At 52.1% G+C, this 21,787-nt stretch overlaps 1 protein-coding gene and 1 pseudogene across 1 annotated transcript; one reads left to right on the top strand and one right to left on the bottom strand.

Moving 5' to 3' along the window:
- The window catches only part of LOC135887579 (zinc finger protein 271-like), a 187,221-nt pseudogene that overhangs the window by 102,311 nt on the left and 63,123 nt on the right, over window positions 1-21,787 (top strand).
- On the bottom strand, window positions 1,196-17,330 carry LOC135887708 (E3 ubiquitin-protein ligase TRIM39-like). Its single transcript, XM_065415436.1, has 6 exons — window positions 16,852-17,330; window positions 14,049-14,132; window positions 12,860-12,985; window positions 12,370-12,392; window positions 4,425-4,534; window positions 1,196-1,903 (listed from the first exon to the last, which is right to left on the bottom strand). The coding sequence occupies exons 1-6, from the start codon at window positions 17,176-17,178 to the stop codon at window positions 1,356-1,358; spliced, it is 1,218 nt and encodes a 405-aa protein (XP_065271508.1). The 5' UTR covers window positions 17,179-17,330; the 3' UTR covers window positions 1,196-1,355.

The following is a 21,787-nucleotide window of genomic DNA, read 5'->3' as shown; positions in this document are numbered from 1 at the left end:
CCAATGCACCCAGCACCCATCCAATGGCCCTCTCTCCCTGCCCCAATGCGCCCAACCATACCACTGCCCCTTCCCTAATGCAAACTGCACCCACCCCCCATGTCCCCTGCGCCCACCCCTCCCCCAATGCAGCCAGCACCCATCTAACAGCACCCTGCAGCCACCCCAATACAAAGTACAACCTCCTCCTCTCCAACGCAGGGTGCCCATTCCCTGCCACCCTTGCACCCAACCAAACGCTCCCATGCAACCACCCCTCCTCAAATCATCCCCCCCTCCCCCATAGCAAACTGCACCCACCCAAATGCACCCTGCCCCAGACAACCTCTCCGCTACTCCCTCCCCCATGCACCCCGGGTCCTTGTCCCGCCCCCAGGGGGCTCAGCTCGGTGCACAGGGGCGGGCACCCCCGGGGTGGGGACGACCTGTTCTATTTACCTCCTACTCTCCAGGCTAAGCGACTAGCTGCAGCCCCCCCTCCCAACCCAACAAGCCCAAGCGGAACCGGAACCCGCTCTTCCGGGACAGCCTTTTCCCCATCCGCATATCTGCCGTACAACATGGCGGCTCCCGTGTGCGCAGCACCCCGCCCCGTTCCTGCCCTCGGGAGGGAATAGAGCGAAACATCCCAGGAGGATCAGAGAGATCGCCCGGCTCAGTTCTCACCGAGGTAAATAAATAACCTCAAAGTGAGAGAGCGAGTAGTAACACATGAACGCCGCCATCCTGTATCGATAGTGGGTGCCGCCATCTTGAGTTACGGCCCAGCGGAAGGGAAAGTAACATCCGGGGACTCTAGGATGCCAGCTGTTTACCTCGCCCTCTGCTCCTGCCGTAATGCAAGATGGTGGCGACAACGAGGGAAGAGAATATGGCGGCGCCCATAGCAGACACCAACATGGCCACACCCATGACTGCTCCCGTATGGCCACGTGACCCGCCCCGGCTTTCTCTCCTTGGAAGGGAAGCCAGGGGCTTGCCTACTCGCACGTTCAAGCTGGCGGCGGAGATATAGTGTGCCACGTGGGGCTCAGCAGCCAATCAGAGATCCCTGCGGGCTGTCCCATCTTTATCCAGGGGGAAGAGCTAGCTGGAAGAAACCATTTTTTTAAAAGTAAAAATAATTAGGTATTAAATAAAAATAAATAAATAAACAAAAGAGTCAAAATCACTCCAAAAACCCATGTTCATTTTCTGGGGTTAATTTATTGTGAGGTTTTTTTCGCAGCCATTGGCCACATAAAGGCAGTGGTCATAGTTGCTATGGCAATGCCAGGTTGGTCCATGCTGTGATGGTTTCAAGGTAGGGTTACCATACATCCGGATTTTCCCAGACATGTCCGGCTTTTTGGTCCTCAAATCCCCGTCAGAGGAATCGATCCCTCAATCTCGGACCTGTTAATGACCAGTGGGATCGTCTTGTCCTTGGTGTAGAAGAAGGGGAAAATTTCCTCCGTGAAAGAGGCGGTGAAGGTGTAGAGATGGGCCAAGGACTCAGCATTGTAAAAGGCCACCTGCCCCTCCGTGTAGTTCAGGTAAACCCCAACCCTGTGAAGCCTCTTATTGCAGTACACAAGGGCCAGGGAGGTGTTGAGAGCCCAGTATTTGCCCATGTGCATCTCAAAAGTCCAGAAGCCATGCTCAGGTGTGAGTCTGAGATGTCCCTTCCTCTTCACTGACTTCCTGGCCACCCCCACAGCCCAGCAATCAGCATCCCACACCTCCACTTCCCAGTAATATCTGCCAAATGAGAACCCTTCATTGGCCAGGATGCAAGGAGCTGTGTCGAATCTCTCGTGGTTGTTGGGCAGGTCCTTCCGCTCGTCTCCAAGACGCACACTCCTCCTGTCACTGGACAGGACAAGCTCAGGGTTGGCTGTTTTAGGATTCAGAGTCACCTCCACTGGAGAGAGAGAAAGAATGTGTGATTAGATAGATAGATAGATAAAGGGAGTGTGTGCAACTGGGCTGGGGAAAGAGAAGAAATCTGATTATTGCAAGGAGAGAAACATTACTTAGAGAAAATATAAGATGTCCCTACCTACTCCCGCTAGATGTATATCACATACTGAGTTTTTCAGTTTTCTGAGTTGGGGAACTGGCTTGCTCAAGGGATGTGGGGAATGGGACATGGGCCCTTTCCTTTCTAGGGGCTGCCAACTCTGCACAGGTTCCAGGGAGAGGGGATGTGACGTTATCTGATTAAAATATGACCATGTAGATCATTGTTGCTACCACTGATATATAATTCCAACAAATCTTATAAAGTATATCAAGTAAGGTGTCTATGGAAAGGTTATGAATTGCTGAATATGACTGTGCTATTTGTATGCATGTATCATTTTTGTATTTGAAGTTATGAGTATTGCCTCTTTACCTGGATTTCAAATGTTTGCTTCGGGTAGCACCCACAAGGTATTTAGCTAGCACATTGTGAAGGAACTATTCAAGTTGAATGGCCCATTAAAGAACACTTAACTCACAATGGAAGACACCTATCTACACGTAATGAACTTTCCTGCTATGACTAAGCGAAATCATGGGACTCCAAACACCATCTTGTCACCTGTAATTTTCCACAATGAGAACAATGGGTTTCCCTTCACTTGAGAGAAGCTATAAAAGGCGCTGGAAACATCTCAATTTTGCCTCTTTCCTGCTCAAACCTCTGGACTATGGACTTTACTAATGGGAGCATTCTAACTCAAGGACTGAGGACCTTCCAATGATTTGGAAGCATCCAGAGACTTAACAAGCCAGCAGTTTATTCCATCACTGCTACAAGCCTGAACCAAGAACTTTGCAATTATTGTATGTATTTGATTCCTTTAGCCAATTTTAACTCTCACCTTTCTTTCTTTCTTTTTATAAATAAACCTTTAGATTTTAGATACTAAAGGATTGGCAACAGCGTGATTATTGGGTAAGATCTGAGTTGTATATTGACCTGGGTGTGTGGCTGGTCCTTTGGGATCAGAAGAACCTTTTGTTTGATGAAATTGGCTTTAAATAACCACTCATCATTAAGTCTAGTGTTCGGGTGTTGAATCCAGGGCTGGAATGCCTAAGGAGACTGCTTTTCTGATTTCTTGTTAGCTAGTGTGGTGAGACAGAAGTTTACTTTTGTTGCTGGTCTGGTATATCTTATGGGAGAATAACCACCAGATTTGGGGTATGGCTGCCCTATTGCTTAGCAATTTGTCCTGAATTTGGGTCAGTTGTGACCCACAGAGGCATGGTGACAGTGGACTATGGGGCTCAGGGGGGTGGGGACACAGGGAATTTCCCCTCCAGGGGCTGCTAGCTATGATCTGGCCCTAGAGTGGGGGCATTGGCTGACTTGGGGGTTGATGGGATACAGGACCTTTCCCCCCGAGGTGTCAGTTCCAGTGTGGCGGAGCTGGCAGTGACTTGAAGCCATTCCCATTGACAGCTTTAGCGGCATGGGTGAGACAAGCAGGTGAATAAGAACATAAGAATGGCCATACTGGGTCAGACCAATGGTCCATCGAGCCCAGTATCCTGTCTTCCGACAGTGGCCAATGCCAGGTGCTGCAGAGGGATATGAACAGAACAGGAAATCATCAAGTGATCCATCCCCTGTTGCCCATTCCTAGCTTCTGGCACTCAGAGGCTAGGGACACCATCCCTGCCCATCCTGGCTAATAGCCATTGATGGACCTGTCCTCCATGAACTTATCTAGTTCTTTTTTGAACCCTGTTATAGTCTTGACCTTTACAACAACCTTTGGCAAAGAGTTCCACAAGTTATGTGAAGTACTTCCTTATGTTTGTTGTAAACCTGCTGCCTATTAATTTCATTGGGTGACCCCTGGTTCTTGTGTTATGTGAAGGGGTAAATAACACTTCCTTATTCAATTTCTCCACACTAGGTTGTTTTTTCCCCCCCCCAGAATTCTATCATATCCCCCTTAATGTGACTCAGTCCTTTTTTCTGGATGTGATTCTTAGTTCTTTTTCCATTGGGTCCCAGAGGCCAAACTATCCTGTAACCCTCTCACCCACCCTGAAGGTTGAACCAAGGTGGGACAGCATGAGGGAAGCTCACCCTGGCACTGCCCATGCCCCACATTTTGTGTGGACTAAGGCCTAGTCCCCAGGGCTGTGGGTGAAGGGGCCTCTCCCCACCATTCAGTTGACATTGGGAACGTGATGTGATTGCAGGGGTACAGCATGCCATATGGCTCCATCCCCCTGCATTTCCTTCCACAGAGCCCCTTGATGGGGCAGCCTGTAGCCCTGTGATTCTCTTTGGGCCAGGTCCACAGTTGGTGCAAATCGCCACAGCTAGCAACACCCGGCCGATTTACACCAGACCTGCAGGACCTAGCCCCGCTTGCTGTCACGCATAGGCCTAGCCACAGTGGCGTGAGGAAAAGGAATGGGATTCACTCCTGCTTCACCTCTGTAACCTATCATCTGTATCCTCTGGACGCTGTTCAGCAGGGGCAGCCGGCAGTCACATGGCTCCAGCGACTGCGAGCAGGGCTCCTCGGGCTCCTCACTGTCAGACCTGCAACCCACCAACAGAGGCATAGTTAGAGATCACTGAGCCACAGGACACTGGGAGCGTGGCCCCAGCTATCTCCTTCCTGGGACTGTAGGGTAAAGCATGCCAAGCCACTGGGCTCCCATGTTTTCCCTTGGAACAATCATCATGAATGTTGCTATCCAGCCTGAATGGGCTACCCTACAAAGTTAGGATGGTGTTAGCTGCCTTACATCAACCCATTTGTGCATGTGTCTACACCTAAACTGGTGTAAGCACCCCATTAAGCCAACACAGTAACACCAGCTTCCCAAGTGGTGTTGATGTATGTAGGCTAATGCAGTAGAAATGTAGACACTGTGTTACCTATGTTCACCCTAACAGTCCTCCAGCAACCATCCCAGAGTGCCCGATACTCACCGCTCTGGTTGCAATGGTGAACTCCACTGCCCAGGGGTCATACAGGCCGGAAGCCCCCCATCACCTTTAAAGCCCCTCGAATTTTTGCAATGCCTTTTCTTGATTGTCCAGCTTGGTGAGCCCACCTAGCAGCTCTCCATTGTTTTATGCAACTGCCCAGCTGACCACATGCTGGCTACATGCTTCAGACATGCTCCAGTTTGGGGTAGACAGGAGATGAGGCTGTGCAGGCACAGCTACCGACCAGACATAGAAATGTGGACATCTACGGGCAGATTGCAAGGGGGATCCAGGAGAAGGGTATGACAGGGACCTGCAGCAGGACTGTGTGAATGCCAAGGAGCTGCAGCAGGCATATCAGGAGGCCAAGGAGGCCAACAATCGATGAAGTTCCAAGCCACGGACATGATGCTTTTACAAAGAGCTGCATGCTGTATTGTTGGAGATCCCACCAGCACCCCTCTCACTACCATGGATACCTCCAAGGAGCCCAAGTCACAGACGTCTGATGTGAAGAGCGGGGAGGAGGAGGTGGACAAGAAAGAAGAGGAGGAGTATGGAGGACAGGTGACTGGGAGGACCACCTATGCGGTGAGCCAGGACCAGTTTGAGACTCCACTGCAGTCTAGTCAGTCCCCAGGTCAAGCATGGCCTAACCTTGGGTATAGTGATGGCACCGCCAAATTAGCAGGACACAGCTATGGAATTTTCATTAATTGACTCATACTAGAAGAGGTAGTGGTACAACAAAGAGAGCTAGAGTTGCTGTCTTTTTTTCATTTTCATTCTGTAGAGTTAGTCAAGGAGGCCACACGGAGCAGTTTGCTTGTGTACACAGGGATGTCCCTTGAATCCTCCTGAGAGATCTCAATGAAACGTCCATGGAGGTTTCTAGGGATAGCAGCCTAATTTCTGCCTCCATTGTATGACACTTTCCCAAGTCAGTTGGTGATAACTTCGGCAGGCACCATTGCCGTAAACTGGCTAGCAACATATGTACCTGGGTGACTTTGGGGCGCCAGCAGCAGCAGCTGTGCTCCCTGTGCCTTTGTTACCCTAAGGAGTGAGATATCAGGTTAAATCACCACCATCAACTGCAAAAAATGGTGCCAGTATTCAATGCCACTACCCTAATTTCATAGTTTCATGCAACTGAGCAATTTCCTCCTCATTTCCATCACCCTGGCGGGTCATACTCATGACATCTGGTGCAGTGAGTGCGCTGTGCATGAGCACACCGAAGCAGAAGTTTTAATAAGCTTGTCTTGTGTAACACTTTGGGGAGCAAGGGAAGGGGGCAGTTCTGAATGTTCGGTTTCACTTTCCGTTCCTACTATACTGGCAATGGTACCTCTGTGTTTTACCTGCAGCTGCTGCCATTGTGACCTCGAGGGGTTCCCCCTCCACATGGGTGGAACAACTGACCAGATAAGGAGGAGAAAAAGGAGAATGTGGGAGGATACGTTCTGTGAGATCCTGCAAGCCGGTGCTGCACCAGACCTTGAAGAGAGGGCCTGCAGGGCGAACACTGCAGACTGTATGGAGAAGGAAAAAGAGGACAGGAGAAGCACCAGGACAAATGGGGCTTCTTTGTCAGCAAACACAGATGCTGTAGACTCTTGTGGACCTCCAGCTCCAACAGTCCTGGCCTCGACTCCCATTGCAGTCTGTGGAGAACTGCAGCATAGCACCTCCCTACAAGCCCCCTCAGCATTCCTCATAGCCAGCATGCCTGTCCCTACCACTCCACCCTGGGGAAAACGTGAACAACCAGAGCTGACCTGTGAGAGCCATCATTGATGTAGCTACAATCGACATCAGTGTTCCTTCCTCTGGTTTATTTATTAAGTCTCCCTAATTTTTTTAAGTTAAAATGTATTTACTTTTAAGTTTTTCAGATTGTGTGTTGGGAGCTGTTTTCGTTCGTGAATAAAACTCTTTTGTTTTGAAAGCGATTCACCTTTCCTAGTTTACTACACATGATGTATAATGCCTGCTGGCAGGGAAAGTGGTGGTTTGTGCACTGCACTGACAACCCAGCAGGAACATGCACAGGAATAAAAATTTGGCTGTTTTTGGAGGTCCACTTTCTGTGCCTCCCCCCACCCCCCGCGGCAGGAGGAGCTGGATCTCCCTTCCCCCCCATGGCTAGAGGAGCTGCCTCTCCCCGCCACGGCCCTGGGGCCGGTGGAGCTGGCTCTCCCTCCCCACCCTCCGCAGCCCCAGGGCCGGTGGAGCTCACTTTCCCCCAGCAGCCAGAGGAGCTGGATCTCCCTCTGTGGCCCCAGGGCTGGAGGAGCTCACTCTCCCGGCCCTGGCTCCAGAAGAGTTCTCTGCCCCCACTAATTGTGGGGGCCTGTGGCCCTGCTTGGCCCCCATTGCACACGCCTCTGCAACCCAGTGGATCAGTGCAGTCATCCCAAATGTACAGCAAGCACCCCAATGTTAATAGCTGCACTGGCAGTGAGATGTGCCCAGATGTGCAGCAAGCACCACAGAGTTCCTAACAGGCCCCCAAACTGCAGTGCCAGGTTGAGCACAGTCCGCCACAGCATATTACCATGGCTCACTGTTAAAGTGCCCTTTCAAAGCCTCCCCAAGCCGTATAGAGCCTCGCTGAGCTTGTCTGATAGCCCTTGTGTCTGGCTGTTCAAACTCAGCAAACAGCCCCTCCATCTCCACCCCTGAAGCAACATTTCCCCCTTTGCTTCCCAGATATTATGTAGGACACAACAGGCAGCTATAACCATTGGGATATTTTCGCACTGAGATCCAGTCTGGTGAGTAAACAATACCAGCGCCCTTTCAATCTACCAAAGCACATTCACTGGTCATTCTGCACCTGTTGAGCCAGTAGCTGAATCTTTGCTTGGTGCTGTCGAGGTGACCCGTGTTCAGCTTCATGAATCAGGGAAGCTGGGGTAGGCTGGGACCCCAGGATCAATACTGGCATTTGAACATCAGCAATGGTAATCCGCTGATCAGGAAAGAAGGTCCCTGCTTGTAGCTTTCTGAACAGTCCTGTGCTCTTAAAGATGTGAGTGTCATGCACTTTCCATGACCAGCCAACACTGATGTAGGTGAAGCATCCCTGGTGATCCACCAGCACTTGCATGACCATGGAAAAGTAGCCCTTTCTGTTGGTGTACTCTGTGGAAAGGTGATCTGAGGGCAAAATAGGGTCCGTTGCTCCACTGCAGTTTGGGAACCCCTTAGCTGCAAATCCATCCACTAAGTCCTGCATGTTGCCAAGAGTCACAGTCCTGCATAGCAGGAGACGATTAATGGCCCCACACATTTGAATGACAGTGGCCCCCATAGTGGATTTTCCCACTCCAAAATGACTTCGCACTGACCAGTAGCAAACCGGCTTTGCAAGTTTCCACAGTGTGATTGCCACTCATTTCTCCATTATCAGGGCAGCTCTCAGTTTGGTGTCTCTGTGCTGGAGGGCTGTGCTAAGCTCAGCACACAGATCCAGAAATGTGGCCTCGCTGTGACACTCTGTACCTCAAAATAGCACCATGGAACCCCCGTATTCTCCACTGTGATATGTTTTGTACAATGCATGCCTTGTGAGGTATCAGTTAGAAAGTCTTGATTTGTTGAACCTTAATATCCTGTTGGGTTGTATGTACTATCATTGTATGTGAAGTTATAAAATATTGCTGTGTGTGTGTTACTGAAATATGAGGTAAATGGGAAATTCCCACAGCTAGCCTTTCAGTGGCAACAAAGGAGTAACTAACACTGACAAAACAGATTTACAGCAGGACCAGCCAGACATGTATTGATGGCCCATCAAGAAGAATCCACTCTCCCAGAGATCCCTCAGAGAGGGCACATACACAATGGGGACTACCTAACCCCCATGTCACAGCAAGGAGAGAATGTATAAATGAGGGTTGATGACATCACCACTTGGCCTCTCTCCTCCCCCATCTCAACATCTGGAAGATCGTCTGGAAGACAAAGACTTTGAACTGTGGAGACTGGTCCCAGGCTGAGGAGGAAATTCAGCCTGTGTATTAAGAACCGTAATCTATCTGCAACATCCAGTGGGGTAAGAAAAGCTGTTTGATTCAACTCTTGCTTAGTCTGTTAAAGTGTAGAATTTAGATTATGATTCTGTATTTTGTTTCTTGCACTGTCCAAAGGAGTCTTGAGCAGCATAAGACAGTACATTACTGGGATTCAAGGCTGGGGAGATTTGCTGGTGTTTCTCTATACATTTCATGAGTAGTTTAAAGAGCATTCATGCAGCTTAGCCGGGTTGTGTCTTCACATGTTGATGACTGAGTGATCACAGCACCTGGAGAGATGTACTGCATGGCATTGTGCGAAACAGCCCAGGCTGGAGTGTTAAGAGGGCACAGCAGTACCACAGGTTCAGGTTGTACCCCTGGGATCCCATCACACTTGTGCATTTGAAAGTTCTGCAGCCATTTCTCATTGTCCCAAACCTGTATTATAATGCAATCCCAGCAGTCAGTGCTTGTTTCTTGGGCCCTGAAACAGCGCTCCACCATCTGCAGCTGCTCCACGAACGCCAACAACAACCTTGAGTTAGTTCTTGTTATGTCCCACAGCAAACTGACCAACAGGAAATCATTATGTTCCTTGCAGTTCTTCTTGTGGTTCTACAAATAGCAGAAGATCATGTGTCCTGTGCTTGCAACGCTCATGACAATAGTGCACAGCTGTGCAGGCTCCATTCTTCTGTGGGAGATGGCAGACAGTGACAAGTCTCTTGTTTGTTTCTTGGGAAATTGAAAATAGGTGCAAAACTTATGGGATAGAGATGATAGTATGCGATGGAGAACATTGCATTATGGGAAGTTGACCATTTGCTCTCAGTCACACATGTACAATTCACTTCTGCCTCACCATGCATTGCCAAACCTACCCAAAACACAGTGCGCTGGATGGTAGCACATGACACACTGGGATACCTACCCATGGTGCACTGTGTTATCGACACAAGCACCGCTGGCGAGTACGTGCACTGCCAGCCAAGGAGCCTAGTATGCACATACACAAGTGATGTACTAGCTGTGGCGGCTATATACCGACATAACTTGTGTCGGCAAAACTTTGTAGTGTAGACATGCCTCAGACCAGAGGTGATGTGGGGAGGGGGCTTGTGGGGTCATGTGCCCCCAGAGATTGCTCAGTCATATGGTGTGGCTGGCCCCCCTCCCTGCGGAGCAGCTGAGTCAGTGAGCTGTGAGCTGTGCTGGGCAGGGAGACTCAGCTGCTTTAACTCTGCCAGGAAAGGCAGGAGAAAAGCTGGGAGCTGCAGGGAGGGGCTGCTGCTTTCTGGGAGTGGGGAGGCACTGCTTTCTGGGGGCAGGTTGCCAGGGGGGGCATGACTCAGCTGTTCCAGGGTTGTGCCCCCCATTATCAGCAGGCAGGGGTCATCTCTGCCTCAGCCTTTCACTCCTCTGGGGTCACCTGGAGAACTCCTCTCCTGCATAGGTGCTCTCCAGGTACATATAGTTATATGGTCATCATCCCCCACCTCCTACCCCCATATATCCAGACACACAGGCATGCACACAGGGCCAGATGCCCAGCTGGTGTAAATCAGAGTCACTGCATTGGAATCATTGAACCCCCCTGTGGGTCCGGGGACAGAATAGGCCCACTGCTCCTCCTACATAAGAGGCGACTAAAAGGGCGCAGCCTGGAGAGGGATGGGCTCCGCCAAGTTAGAAATTTGCCCAAGACACACCAATATGATGAGCAAGTCAACGATGTCCATACCGGATTGATCACAGACCGGGTTAATAATGACCGCGCCATCCATCTCCCACCAGGGCAGACACAACAAGTATACTACTGGTGTAACCCCAACAAAGAGTATCCATGGAAGAGATAACATCACCATAGCCGCATGGAATGTAAGGACATTGAGACAAATAGGGAGATCCCTAGATCCACCAGATCCCCTGCTGGTGTCAATCAGGATTACACCACTAGAGTCAACGTGGCTGTGCTGATTTGCACCAGGTGAGGATCTGGCTCATAGCTTGGGCCCTACCAAATTCATGGTCCATTTTGGTCAATTTCAGTCAAAGGATTAAAAAAATTGTAAATTTCATTATTTCAACTATTTAAATCTGAAATTTCATAATGTTGTATTTGTAAGGATCCTGACCCGAAAAGGAGTTGTGGGGGGGGGGTCTCAAGGTTATTGTAGGGGGGTTACAGTACTGCTACCTTTACTTCTGCGCTGCTGCTGGTGGCGCTGCTGCCTTCAGAGCTGGGCAGCTGGAGAGCAGTGGCTGCTAGCAGGGAGCCCAGCTCTGAAGGCAGAGCCGCCACTGGCAGCAGGGCAGAGGTAAGGATGGCATGGTATGGTATTGCCACCCTTACTTCTGCGCTGCTACCTGCAGAGTTGGGCCCTCAGTCAACAGCTGCCATTCTCTGGCCACCTAGCTCTGAAGTCACCAGCGCAGGAGTAAGGGTGGCCTGGTATGGTATTGCTACCCTTACTTCTGTGCTGCTGCAGGTGGGGTGCTGCCTTCAGAGCTGGGCGCCCGGCCAACAGCCCCTGCTCTCTAGCCCCCCAGCTGTGAAGGCAGCACAGAAGTAAGGGTAGCAATACTGCAACCCCCCTAAAATAACCTTGTGACCCCCCCCCGCCCCCCGCTACTCCCTTTTGGGTCAGGACTCCCAATTTGAGAAATGCTGGTCTCCCCCTGTGAAATCTGTGTAGTATAGGGTAAAAGCACACAAAAGACCAGATTTCACAGGGGGAGACCAGATTTCACGGTCCGTGACGCATTTTTCATGGCCGTGAATTTGGTAGGGCCCTACTCATAGCTTAGAGAAGCACCTATAAAATGAGATGCTATTACCTCAAGGCCTTCCTCCGAGGGCTTTCACTGGGTTCAGACACCCACAAGGAGTAGCTCTTCCAAGCTCTCCCAACACCTTGACTGATCCATGAAAACGAGACTGGTCAATGAGCAGAGTCTAGTCCTCACTCCCAGGGGCAGGTCTCCAGATTCTGCAGCTAATGGTGCTGCCCAGAAAATTCCATGTTGCAATGGACTGACAGTGATCCACCTCACTCAAATTTGTGATAGCAAATTGGCTGGGCATTGCTATGTCTGCCCAGTTACACCATCATGGAGTGCTGAGACAGCACCACCTATTTCATCCCGGAATCCACAGCTCAAGAAACCTCAAAGGGCAGAAGGAGCGCCTGCATCAAGGGCTTTTAGCCAGTCAAGACTATGTCCACATGCTCACATCACATCATCTATCTATCTATCTACCTACCTGTTCCTTCCTCTGGAGCATCTGGATAGAGAGAAACCAAAGTGCTTTATAAATACCAAAAATAAATAGCCAGATCTCCGGTTTATGAAGGTTATTAGGGGTTGCATGTATTAAAGGATTGTTCTGTCTGAGAAGGGGAGAGTCCTTACCTGATCAAGATGATATTTTCATCCTGCATCAGATGAGAGAGAGAGAGGAAGAAAGAAAGTCAGGTTACACTGTAGGTTTTCCTTTTCTCATGTTAAGTAAAATTCTTCCCTTCCCTCTGGCCTTGCCTTTCTAATGGCTTCCAATGCATGGGGTCAGCCTGGCCATGGAGAGTGCCCCCTGCCCTGCTCCCTGCACCAGAGGCCCCCTAGTGCTACTCTGGAGCATTAGGGCCAGCCCTGACTGCCAAAGGAGAGTGGAGTGCCCCATGCTGATCTCTGTCCCTGCAGCACAGGCCCCCGAGCGCCGCACTGGGGCTTTGGAGCCAGCACTGACTGCGAGGCCCCCTGTTGAGCCCTCCCTGTCCCCACATTGCATTAGAATCCAGGGGACGATTCTGAATAGACATTGGCAGCCCTAGAGGGAGTTGGGGGTCTCCCCAGGAGGGCTTGTCCCTTGGATCTGGGCTGTGACTCTGTGTTGCCATCTCACCTGCTGCTCTGGGTCTGGCTCCTCTTTCCTCTCTTCCCCCTCCTCCCTTGTGCCATTCCTCTCCTCCATCTCCTGCAGCTTCTGAAGGAACATCTGCTGCCCGTCCTGCAGGAAGTGGAGCAGGTGCTGCAAGGCAGATAGTGAGTTGTCAGCAGCGCCTGCTTGGGGGTCTCAGTGCTGCACTGGGGACACAGCTCTAGAGAGGTTCTAGGACACAGCTGAAAAACCAGGGCGTAACCAGAGCTGCCCAACCTGCTTAAAACTGGGAGTTCAGATGCCCAAGGGCTACAGGGGAAGAACCTGGAAAGGGTCTAGTGGGGGATGGTGGATAAGCAACCAATGTGAGCTCCCAGGGCGATGCTGTGGAGCAAAGGGCTAACGTGATCCTAGCCCAGGGGGTGGGCAAACTTTTTGGGCTGAGGGCCACATCTGGGCGGGGAAATTGTATGCAGGGCCGGAGCAGAGGGTTGGGGTGCGGGAGGGAGTTCGGGGTGTGGGACGGGGCTCAGGGCAAGGGATTGGGGTAGAGGAGGGGTGCGGAGTGTATGAGGAGGCTCAGGGAAGGGGGTTGGGGTCAAGGCCGGCTCTACCATTTTTGCCGCCCCAAGCAAAAATAAATAAATAAATAAATAAATAAATAAATAAATAAATAATGCTCAGACTGCCACCGCCCGAACTGCCGAAGTGCAAAAAAAAAAAAAAGCTGCCCGGACTCTGCTGCCCCAAGAATGGACGGAATGCCGCCCCTTAGCATGTGCCGCCCCAGGCACGTGCATGCTCCGCTGGTGCCTGGAGCCAGCCCTGGTTGGGGTGCAGGAGGAGTGTGGAGTGCAGGAGGGGGCTCAGGGCAGGGGTGCAGACTGCGGGAGGGGGCTCAGGACAGGGGGTTGGGGTGCAGGAGGGGTGCAGGGTGCGGTAGGGGACTCAGGATGGGGAGTTGGGATGCACAGGGGTGCAGGGTGCAGGCAGGGAGCTCAGGGCAGGGAGTTGGGGGGCGGGGTGCAGGAGGGGTTCAGGCCTCCAGGTACCTCCCCCGAAGCTCCCATTGACCGCGGTTCCCCGTTCCCGGCCAATGGGAGCTGTGGGGGGCAGTGCCCGGGTGTGGGCTATTCAGCCCTGGGGTATGCAGGGCTGCCGTCACAGAAGTCATGGAGCTGGACGTGGCTAATGGGGTGATAGGGTCACCTGCCTGTTGCATTTCTCCGTCACATGGGAGGCTCAGCACGATCTCCAGGTCCCTCTTCAGAGTCTCTAGACGCTGCCTGAAACTCTCCTGGAGGCGGAAGAAAGTCTGGTTAGTGAACAGATCCATCCCACTGAGCATCGGAGGCAGAGAGAGCCTCTGGGATCTCCAGCTGGAGGTGATCTCAGCTGGGCAGGGAGTCTCTCACTGTGTCTGGGCAGCACCTGGCACAGGGAGGTGCTGATCTCAGATGAGGCTTTAAGTGCTACTGTAACATGCATAACAATAAACTCTCCCATTGTTAATTCCATTGTTAATTTCATGCCATTCCTTCTAGTTTATTCCCACCCTCCAAATAACACCTCCCCCTCCTTGGTCTTTGCACCTCTCCTGGTCCTTGTCCCCTCAGCTGGCACAGATTTTTGTTCTTTTACTCTTTCCTTATTACAATCCAATCCCTGCCACACCCTGGGTTTCACAGCACTAACATTGCTGCAGACCTTATATATGCACCTCCACCCCAGGATCACGTCTGTCCTGTAATGGGGAGGCCTCAAAGGGAAAGCTGAAAGTGCAATGCAATTTGGGACAGCCCCTTAGGGCATGTCTACGCTGCAATTAGACACCCAGAGCTGGCCTGTACCAGCTGACTTGGGCTCGGACTAAGGGGCTGCAGCCCCAGTTCTGCAACCCCTCCCTCCTCACCCTACCCTACCCTACCCTGGGCTCTAGGCTGAGCCCAAATGTCTACACTGCAATCAAACAGCCCTGTAGCCCAAGCCAGCTTGTGTAACACTGACAGACCCTGGTCATCAGTGGGCAGAATCGAACCTGGGACCTCTGAAGCTTAGTGCATGAGCCTTTACTGCATGAGCTAAAAGCCACCTGGCACTTAGCTAAGGCTGTAGAGCAGACTCATTAATCTCTCTCTCTAAGTGGTCTCGGTGCCACTAGATGGGACAGAACATCGTACCCAGGAGGTGTGTGGGTTACACTTGCTCGGGCCAGCCATGTGTTTTTAATTGCAGTGGTGACATAACCTCAGAGCTAGTCTCAGTGGTGTAGCCAGCTTCTAAGAGGAGGGGGAGCAAACATAAAAAAGGCGCCCCCCCTTGGCTCCTCCTCTAGCCACGCCCCCCTTGGCTCCTCCTCTGGCCGCACCGCCCCTCCCCCCCATGGCTCCTCCGGCCCTGCCGTGCCACCCCCATGCCCCCCCCTCGCTCCTCCGGCCGCGCCCGCCACCCCCCCATGGCTGCGGGCCGCGCTGCGGGCCGCCAGCCTGCACCCCCCCTCACTCCTCCGGCCGCTTTTGGAAAGGCGGGGGAAGCGGCTGCTTCCCCTGCACCCCGCTAGCTACGCTACTGGCTAGTCTACACTAGAAAATTAGATTGACCAAGCCTCAGGGGTGTGAAAAATCCACACCCCTGAGCAACATAGGGCATGTCTACATTACACCCATAAGTCAACCTATGTTAGGTTGATTTACAGCCACCACAGTAATTACTGTGTTTTTTCATGTCTACACTGCCCTCCTTCTGTCAGTGCATGTCCTCACCAGGAACACTTCCACCGACCAAAGAGGGGCAGCGTGGGGGGCTGAGAACCAAGATTCTCAGCTCCGTGCAGCTCCCCATCACCAGCCCAGCTGCCCCCTGGGCTCTTGGCTCCCCATTCCTGGCCATCAACATGTGAGATCAGAGCCAGGTGAGCTCAAAGGGGGGAATCCAATCTCACTTCCCCACTGTGTGCTGAGAAGGGAATCAGGACAGCAGTTCTGGGAGCTGGTGTTTACACAAAGCCACAGGAGCAGCTAAGGGCCAGGGGAGGTTGGTCCCTGGCACTGAGGGACGATTTGAGGCCCAAGAGGAAGGAGTGGGGACCAGTGTGCGGTTTTGCTAGTTTCTGTTCCCAGTCTCTTTGACATGAATTGTGAACTGAATAGAAATGGGACTGAAATGCAACCTCTACAAAATGTACCTAGGAAACAACATAGAGGATCAGAGCAGTGGCCCATCTAGCCTGGTATCTGCCCCTACACACACACCCATCCCCCTCCTCATTGCCCCAGATCAGACCCATGGGCCCATCCTGCCCGGTGTCCTGTCTCTGAGAGTGGCCAGTGCAGAGCATTTCAGAGGAAGGAGCAAGAAACGCCACACTGATTTATCCGTCTTTCATACTTGCCCTCTGCCTGTCTCTCTCCAATCTCCACATATCTCCCCATAGCCCTCTAGCTCTCCGATCTCCATCCAGCTCTATCTAGCTAACCAAGCTGCACACACAGGCCTCTGCCCGCCTGCCTGATCTCCGCACAACCCGCTTTGTCTGTGTGGTCACTCACCTCCCTGCCTGTGGTCTTGGACTGCTCCCTTCCCCCTGCTAATACAAGTTCAGTGCTAACCAGCTGTGAAACTCTGCACAGCCTCTCTTTTCCCAGCCCCAGCTTGGAAGTGGCTGCAGTTATGGGAAACTCCCTGAGTCTTGGGCTGATTTCACAACATGGAATGCACCAGGTAGCAACCCCATCCCAGCTGCTCGGCTGGGTGGGGAGTGCCCCATGGCTGCCCCATTCCAAGTGTGGGTTGGGGTCACGGCATGGGGCTGCAGGGGACCTGATGTCAGGGTATGCCTCAGGCACCAGAATTGCCTTAATCCATGCCCTCTAAGCTCGGGTGAGACCCCTCCCAATTGCCACTGGGTCCCCCTCCAGCCACCAGCCTTCCCCTGGTGATCTCAGGGCACAGAATTGCACCACCCAGCCATGGAGGCGCTCACTCCCTCCGGCTGCACTGAGTTCTCACTGTTTTACCTGCTGCCCCTGGGGGTCCTTCCCCATGGTGGAGTTGGATGTGGAGCGCACATCCTGGGCCTCATCCTGGGAGAGGAACTGCTGCGCAATCTCCACCATGTTGGCCAGCGACGGGTTATGGAGGAAGCTGCGCTGTCGGAAGGACCGGCGGCATAGGGGGCACTGTATCGGCTCCTCGTTCTCCTCCACCCTGTCCCAGTACTGGTTGATGCAGTCCTCACAGTAGTTGTGCCCGCAGTCCAGCATCACAGGCACCTCCATGTACTTGATGCAGATGGAGCAGGTAACCTCCAACTGCAGCTTCTGCACCAGGTCGGAGCGAGCCATGGTGGGAGGTGTACTAGGGGCGAGTGCACTTCTGGGATCCCTGTAGAGCTCCGGTCAGCTCCCTGGCACGGCACTCAGCTAGGGTTACCATCCGTCCGGGTTTCCCCCGACATGTCCGGCTTTTTCAGTGTTAACTGGCCGTCTGGGGGGAGATTTCTAATCAAGTAGAAATGTCCGGGATTTCCCCCTTCCCCTCATCCGGAGTGCGGCGCGGCTGATTGGACGCCTGGCCTGATTGAAAGCCGCTGGCAGCCACTAGGGCCTCTAGCAGCCAGAGTCCCTCCCCCGCTCCCTCCTCCCCCACAGAGCAGCGGCAGTGTTTGATTCCACGTGGAGCCCGCAGCTCTCCCTCTGCCGGGTGAGCAGAGGGGGGTGGGGGGGTGTAGAGGCTGCAGGGGCAGGGCAGGCGGGGGAGCAGAGGCTGCAGGGGTGGGGGGGTGCAGAGGCTGCAGGGGCAGGGCAGGCAGGGGGCACAGAGGCTGCAGGGCGAGGAGGAGCAGGGCAGGCGGGGGGTGCAGAGGCTGCAGGGGCAGGGCAGGCAGGGGGCGCAGAGGCTGCAGGGCGAGTGGGGAGCACGGGGCACAGAGACTGCAGGGGCAGGGGGTGCAGAGGCTGCAGGGCGAGGAGGAGCAGGGCAGGCAGGGGCATAGAGGCTGCAGGGGCAGGGCAGGCAGGGGGCGCAGAGGCTGCAGGGCGAGTGGGGAGCACGGGGCACAGAGGCTGCAGGGGCAGGGGGGTGCAGAGGCTGCAGGGGCAGGGCAGGCAGGCGGTGCAGAGGCTGCAGGGCGAGGAGGAGCAGGGGGCACAGAGGCTGCAGGGGTGGGGGGGTGCAGAGGCTGCAGGGTGAGGAGGAGCAGGGCAGGCAGGGGCATAGAGGCGGCAGGGGCAGGGCAGGCAGGGGGTGCAGGGGCGGGGGGGCACAGAGGCTGCAGGGGCAGGGCAGGCAGGGGGCACAGAGGCTGCAGGGCGAGTGGGGAGCAGGGGGCACAGAGGCTGCAGGGGCAGGGGGGTGCAGAGGCTGCAGGGTGAGGAGGAGCAGGGCAGGCAAGGGCATAAGGTGGTTGAAGCATGAAATACTATTTCACTGGTCTCTGCTCCCCCTACAGCACAAGCCTGGGGGAGGCACCCAAAGCCCTATAGGGGGCCCCACAAAATCACCTCCTTCCCCCAAAATCCTCTTGGCAGGGCAGGCAGGGGGTCTGTTGCATTTGGGGCAGTGGAGCCCCAGGCTGTGTGCCTGCTCCAGGCCTCTCTGCTCAGAGGGGAAGGAGAAGAGCATGACAGGGACCAGCGGGAAGTGCAGCAAGGAGCCCGTTTACTGAAGTAACTGTGGTGCCCTGTGATGCCCCCTTGGGGCCAGCATCCCAGACCAGGGGAGTCCAGGACACAGCTGGCCCCACTCTGCAGGGGAAGAATATATGACCTCCTGAGATCTCTTCCAACCCTAATCTTCTATGATTCTATAATAGGCTGGGTGCAGCTGACCCCAAGCCCTGCTGGCTGGCTCCTGGTCCCAGCCAGACTCAGAAGCCGTCACTGGAGTCCACAGAGCTTGGGCATCTCTCAAGACCAAGGCCACAAATGGGGGATGAACTTCAGTGTTGATAATGCAAAGTAATGCACATTGGAAAACATAATCCCAATTATACATATAAAATGATGGGCCTAATTAGCTGTTACCTCTCAAAGAGATCTTGGAATCGTTGTGGATAGTTCTCTGAAAACATCCACTCCATGTGCAGCAGCAGTCAAAAAAGTGAACAGAATGTTGGGAATCACTAAAATAGATAATAAGACAGTAAATATCATATTGCCTCTATATAAATCCATAGTATATAAATCTGGAAAATTGTGTGCAGATGGGGTCACCCCATCTCAAAAAAGACAGTAGTTGAAGCTCTCCTTGGTGCTGTCAAGATGGCCGGTGTACGGCTTCATGAGCCAGGGGAGCAAGGGATAGGCTGGGACCCCAGGATCACTACTGGCATTTCAACACTACCAGTGATAACCTGCCAGTTGGTAAAGAAAGTCCCTGCTTGCCATAGGCGCCAACTCCATGGGTGCTCCATCTGAAGCACCCATCTGGAGCACCCATAGAAAAAAAAATTGTGGGTGCTCAGCACCCACTGGGATAATCAGCTGTGGCAGCTGCAAATCAGCTCTTGCACATGTGGGGGCTCCCCATTAACCTTTGGCGGGCGGCTGGATTAGCTGTAACATGCTGAAAACAAAAATAGGTGGTGGGGTGAGGGGGGTGTGTGAAGGGAAAGGAAATTTTAAAAAAAGATAAAAATCCCCCTTTTTTCTTTTGCTGCTCTGAAAGGGCCACAATCCTGCAATGATTCATTTGTCTTAACTTTGATTTCACTGTAGTAAAGAAAAGCATGCAAGTGGTTGTGGGATCAGAGCTGAAGGGCTTGTCTACACTACTGACACTTCAGTGGCACAGCTACAGTGTTGAAATTGTGCTACTGTAACACCATGCTGCAGCAACAGAAGGGTTTTTCTGTCACTGTAGTTAATCCACCCCCTTGAGTGACTGTAGCTAGGTCGATGGATGAAATCTTCCATCAGACAAACTGCCTCTACAGTTGGGGGTAGGTCATCCTAACTACATCACACAGGGTGTGACATTTTTCAGGAGTCTGAGCGATGTAGCTAGGTTGACCTAAGTTTTAGGTCTAGGCCTAAGTGTGTTTGTATAGTCCAGGGGTCGGCAACCTGCAGCACACGTGCCAAAGGCGGCACACGAGCTGATTTTTAGTGGCACTCTGCTGTCAGCCAGGGTCCCGGCCGCCGGCCTGCTCAGCCTGCTGTCTGCCTGGATGAACGGAACCCCAGGCCGGCAGCGGGCTGAGTGGGGCCGGCGGCCAGGACCCCAGCTGGCAGGAGCCAGCGGACGGAACCCCAGACCGGCAAGGGGCTGAGCGGCTTAGCCCGCTGCCGGTCTGGGGTTCCGTCTGCCACCAGCACTGCCAGTCTGGGGTTCCATCCGCCGGCCCCTGTAAATGTAAAATGTATTACTGGCACGTAAAACCTTAAATTAATGAAGACTTGGCACACCACTTCTCAAAGGTTGCCGACCCTGGTATAGTCCATGGCACCATGAGGCCCTGGCTTCTAGGTACTGCAGCAATTAGGGCTGTCAAACGCTTAAAGAATTGCATTTAATTGTGAGATTAAAAAAATAATCATGATTAATCAGTTTTAATTGCACTGTTAAACAATAGAATACCATTTATTTAAATATTTTGGGATGTTTTCTACATTTTCAAATACTGATTTCAGTTACAACACAATACGAAGTGTACAGTGCTCCTTTTATATTATTTATTACAAATATTTGCACTGTAAAAAGATAAAGAAATAGTATTTCATGCTTCAACCACCGTTCCAGAGAACATGTTTCCATGTTGATGATGGGTTCTGCTCTATAACTATCCAAAGCAGAGCGGACTGACGCATGTTCATTTTCATCATCTGAGTCAGATGCCACCAGCAGACGGTTGATTTTCTTTTTTGGTGGTTTGGGTTCTGTAGTTGCTGCTCAGAGTGTTGCTCTTAGACTTCTGAAAGCATGCTCCACACCTCATCCCACTCAGATTTTGGAAGGCACTTCAGATTCTTAAACCTTGGGTCGAGTGCCGTAGCTATCGTTGAAATCTCACATTGGTACCTTCTTTGCGTTTTGTCAAATCTGCTGTGAAGGTGTTCTGAAAATGAACAACATGTGCTGGGTCATCATCCGAGACTGCCATAACACTTTCTATATGGCAGAACACACGTAAAACCACAGAGCAGGAGATGTACAATTCTCCCCCAAAGAGTTCAGTCACAAATTTAATTAATGCATTATTTTTTTAACAAGTATCAGCATGGAAGCATCTCCTCTGATATGATGGCCGAAGAATGAAGGGGCATACGAATGTTTTAGCATATCTGGCACGTTCTATTATTGTTTAATGGTGCAATTAAAACTGACTAATCAGGATTCATTTTTTTAATCGAGTTAATTTGTTTTGAGTTAATCACTTGAGTTAACTGCAATTAATCGACAGCCCTACCAGCAATATAAATATATCATAGTCATTATTATATAAGGCTCTGGTCCAGCAAACACATCAGCATGTGCTGCACATGACTCCAGGAGCTGGGGCTGCAAGATAAACTCTACATATTGTGAGACACAATAAAAGCACAACAGTTGATAACATGATGCAGAAGGATCAATCCCAGCTATCAGCTAGGGAAAGCTTCTGTTTTTTAACATGTAATCCAAGGTAAATTGGTTTGATGTAATTACAGTGGTTATCATAGTGTAACCCTTCTGCCCATCTAAGTTGGCAGCAACAAGGGCCGGGTTCTGTATCTAGGGGTTCTGTTTCAATAACGCAATGCAAAACCGGCTTGAGCCCCCACCCAGTGACCTGGGACAATTACATACCACCCCCTGGGCACCTCTAAGAGGCAATACTTCCCCTCTCGCAAGCATGGAGTCTGAGTGTAGCAGAAAATGTTTAATAACATGAGGTAAACAACATCAGCATTAAATTGGAAAAACACCACAAACAGGATTCATAACACAAACCATGAGCAAAAGACCCACCCC

The sequence above is a fragment of the Emys orbicularis genome, chromosome 13, assembly GCF_028017835.1.
Source record: "Emys orbicularis isolate rEmyOrb1 chromosome 13, rEmyOrb1.hap1, whole genome shotgun sequence".
NCBI lineage: Eukaryota > Metazoa > Chordata > Testudines > Emydidae > Emys > Emys orbicularis.
This window is presented reverse-complemented; position numbering and strand designations above follow the sequence as displayed.

Excerpts from the sequence above, each read along its gene's own strand:
- LOC135887708 (XM_065415436.1), bottom strand. The coding sequence starts at position 17,178 with ATGGCTCGCTCCGACCTGGTGCAGAAGCTGCAGTTGGAGGTTACCTGC. Across the intron at positions 12,986-14,048 it reads GTGACGGAGAAATGCAACAG|CACCTGCTCCACTTCCTGCA; the intron begins GCAGGTGACCCT and ends TCTGCCTTGCAG. Across the intron at positions 12,393-12,859 it reads AGCCAGACCCAGAGCAGCAG|GATGAAAATATCATCTTGAT; the intron begins GTGAGATGGCAA and ends CATCTGATGCAG.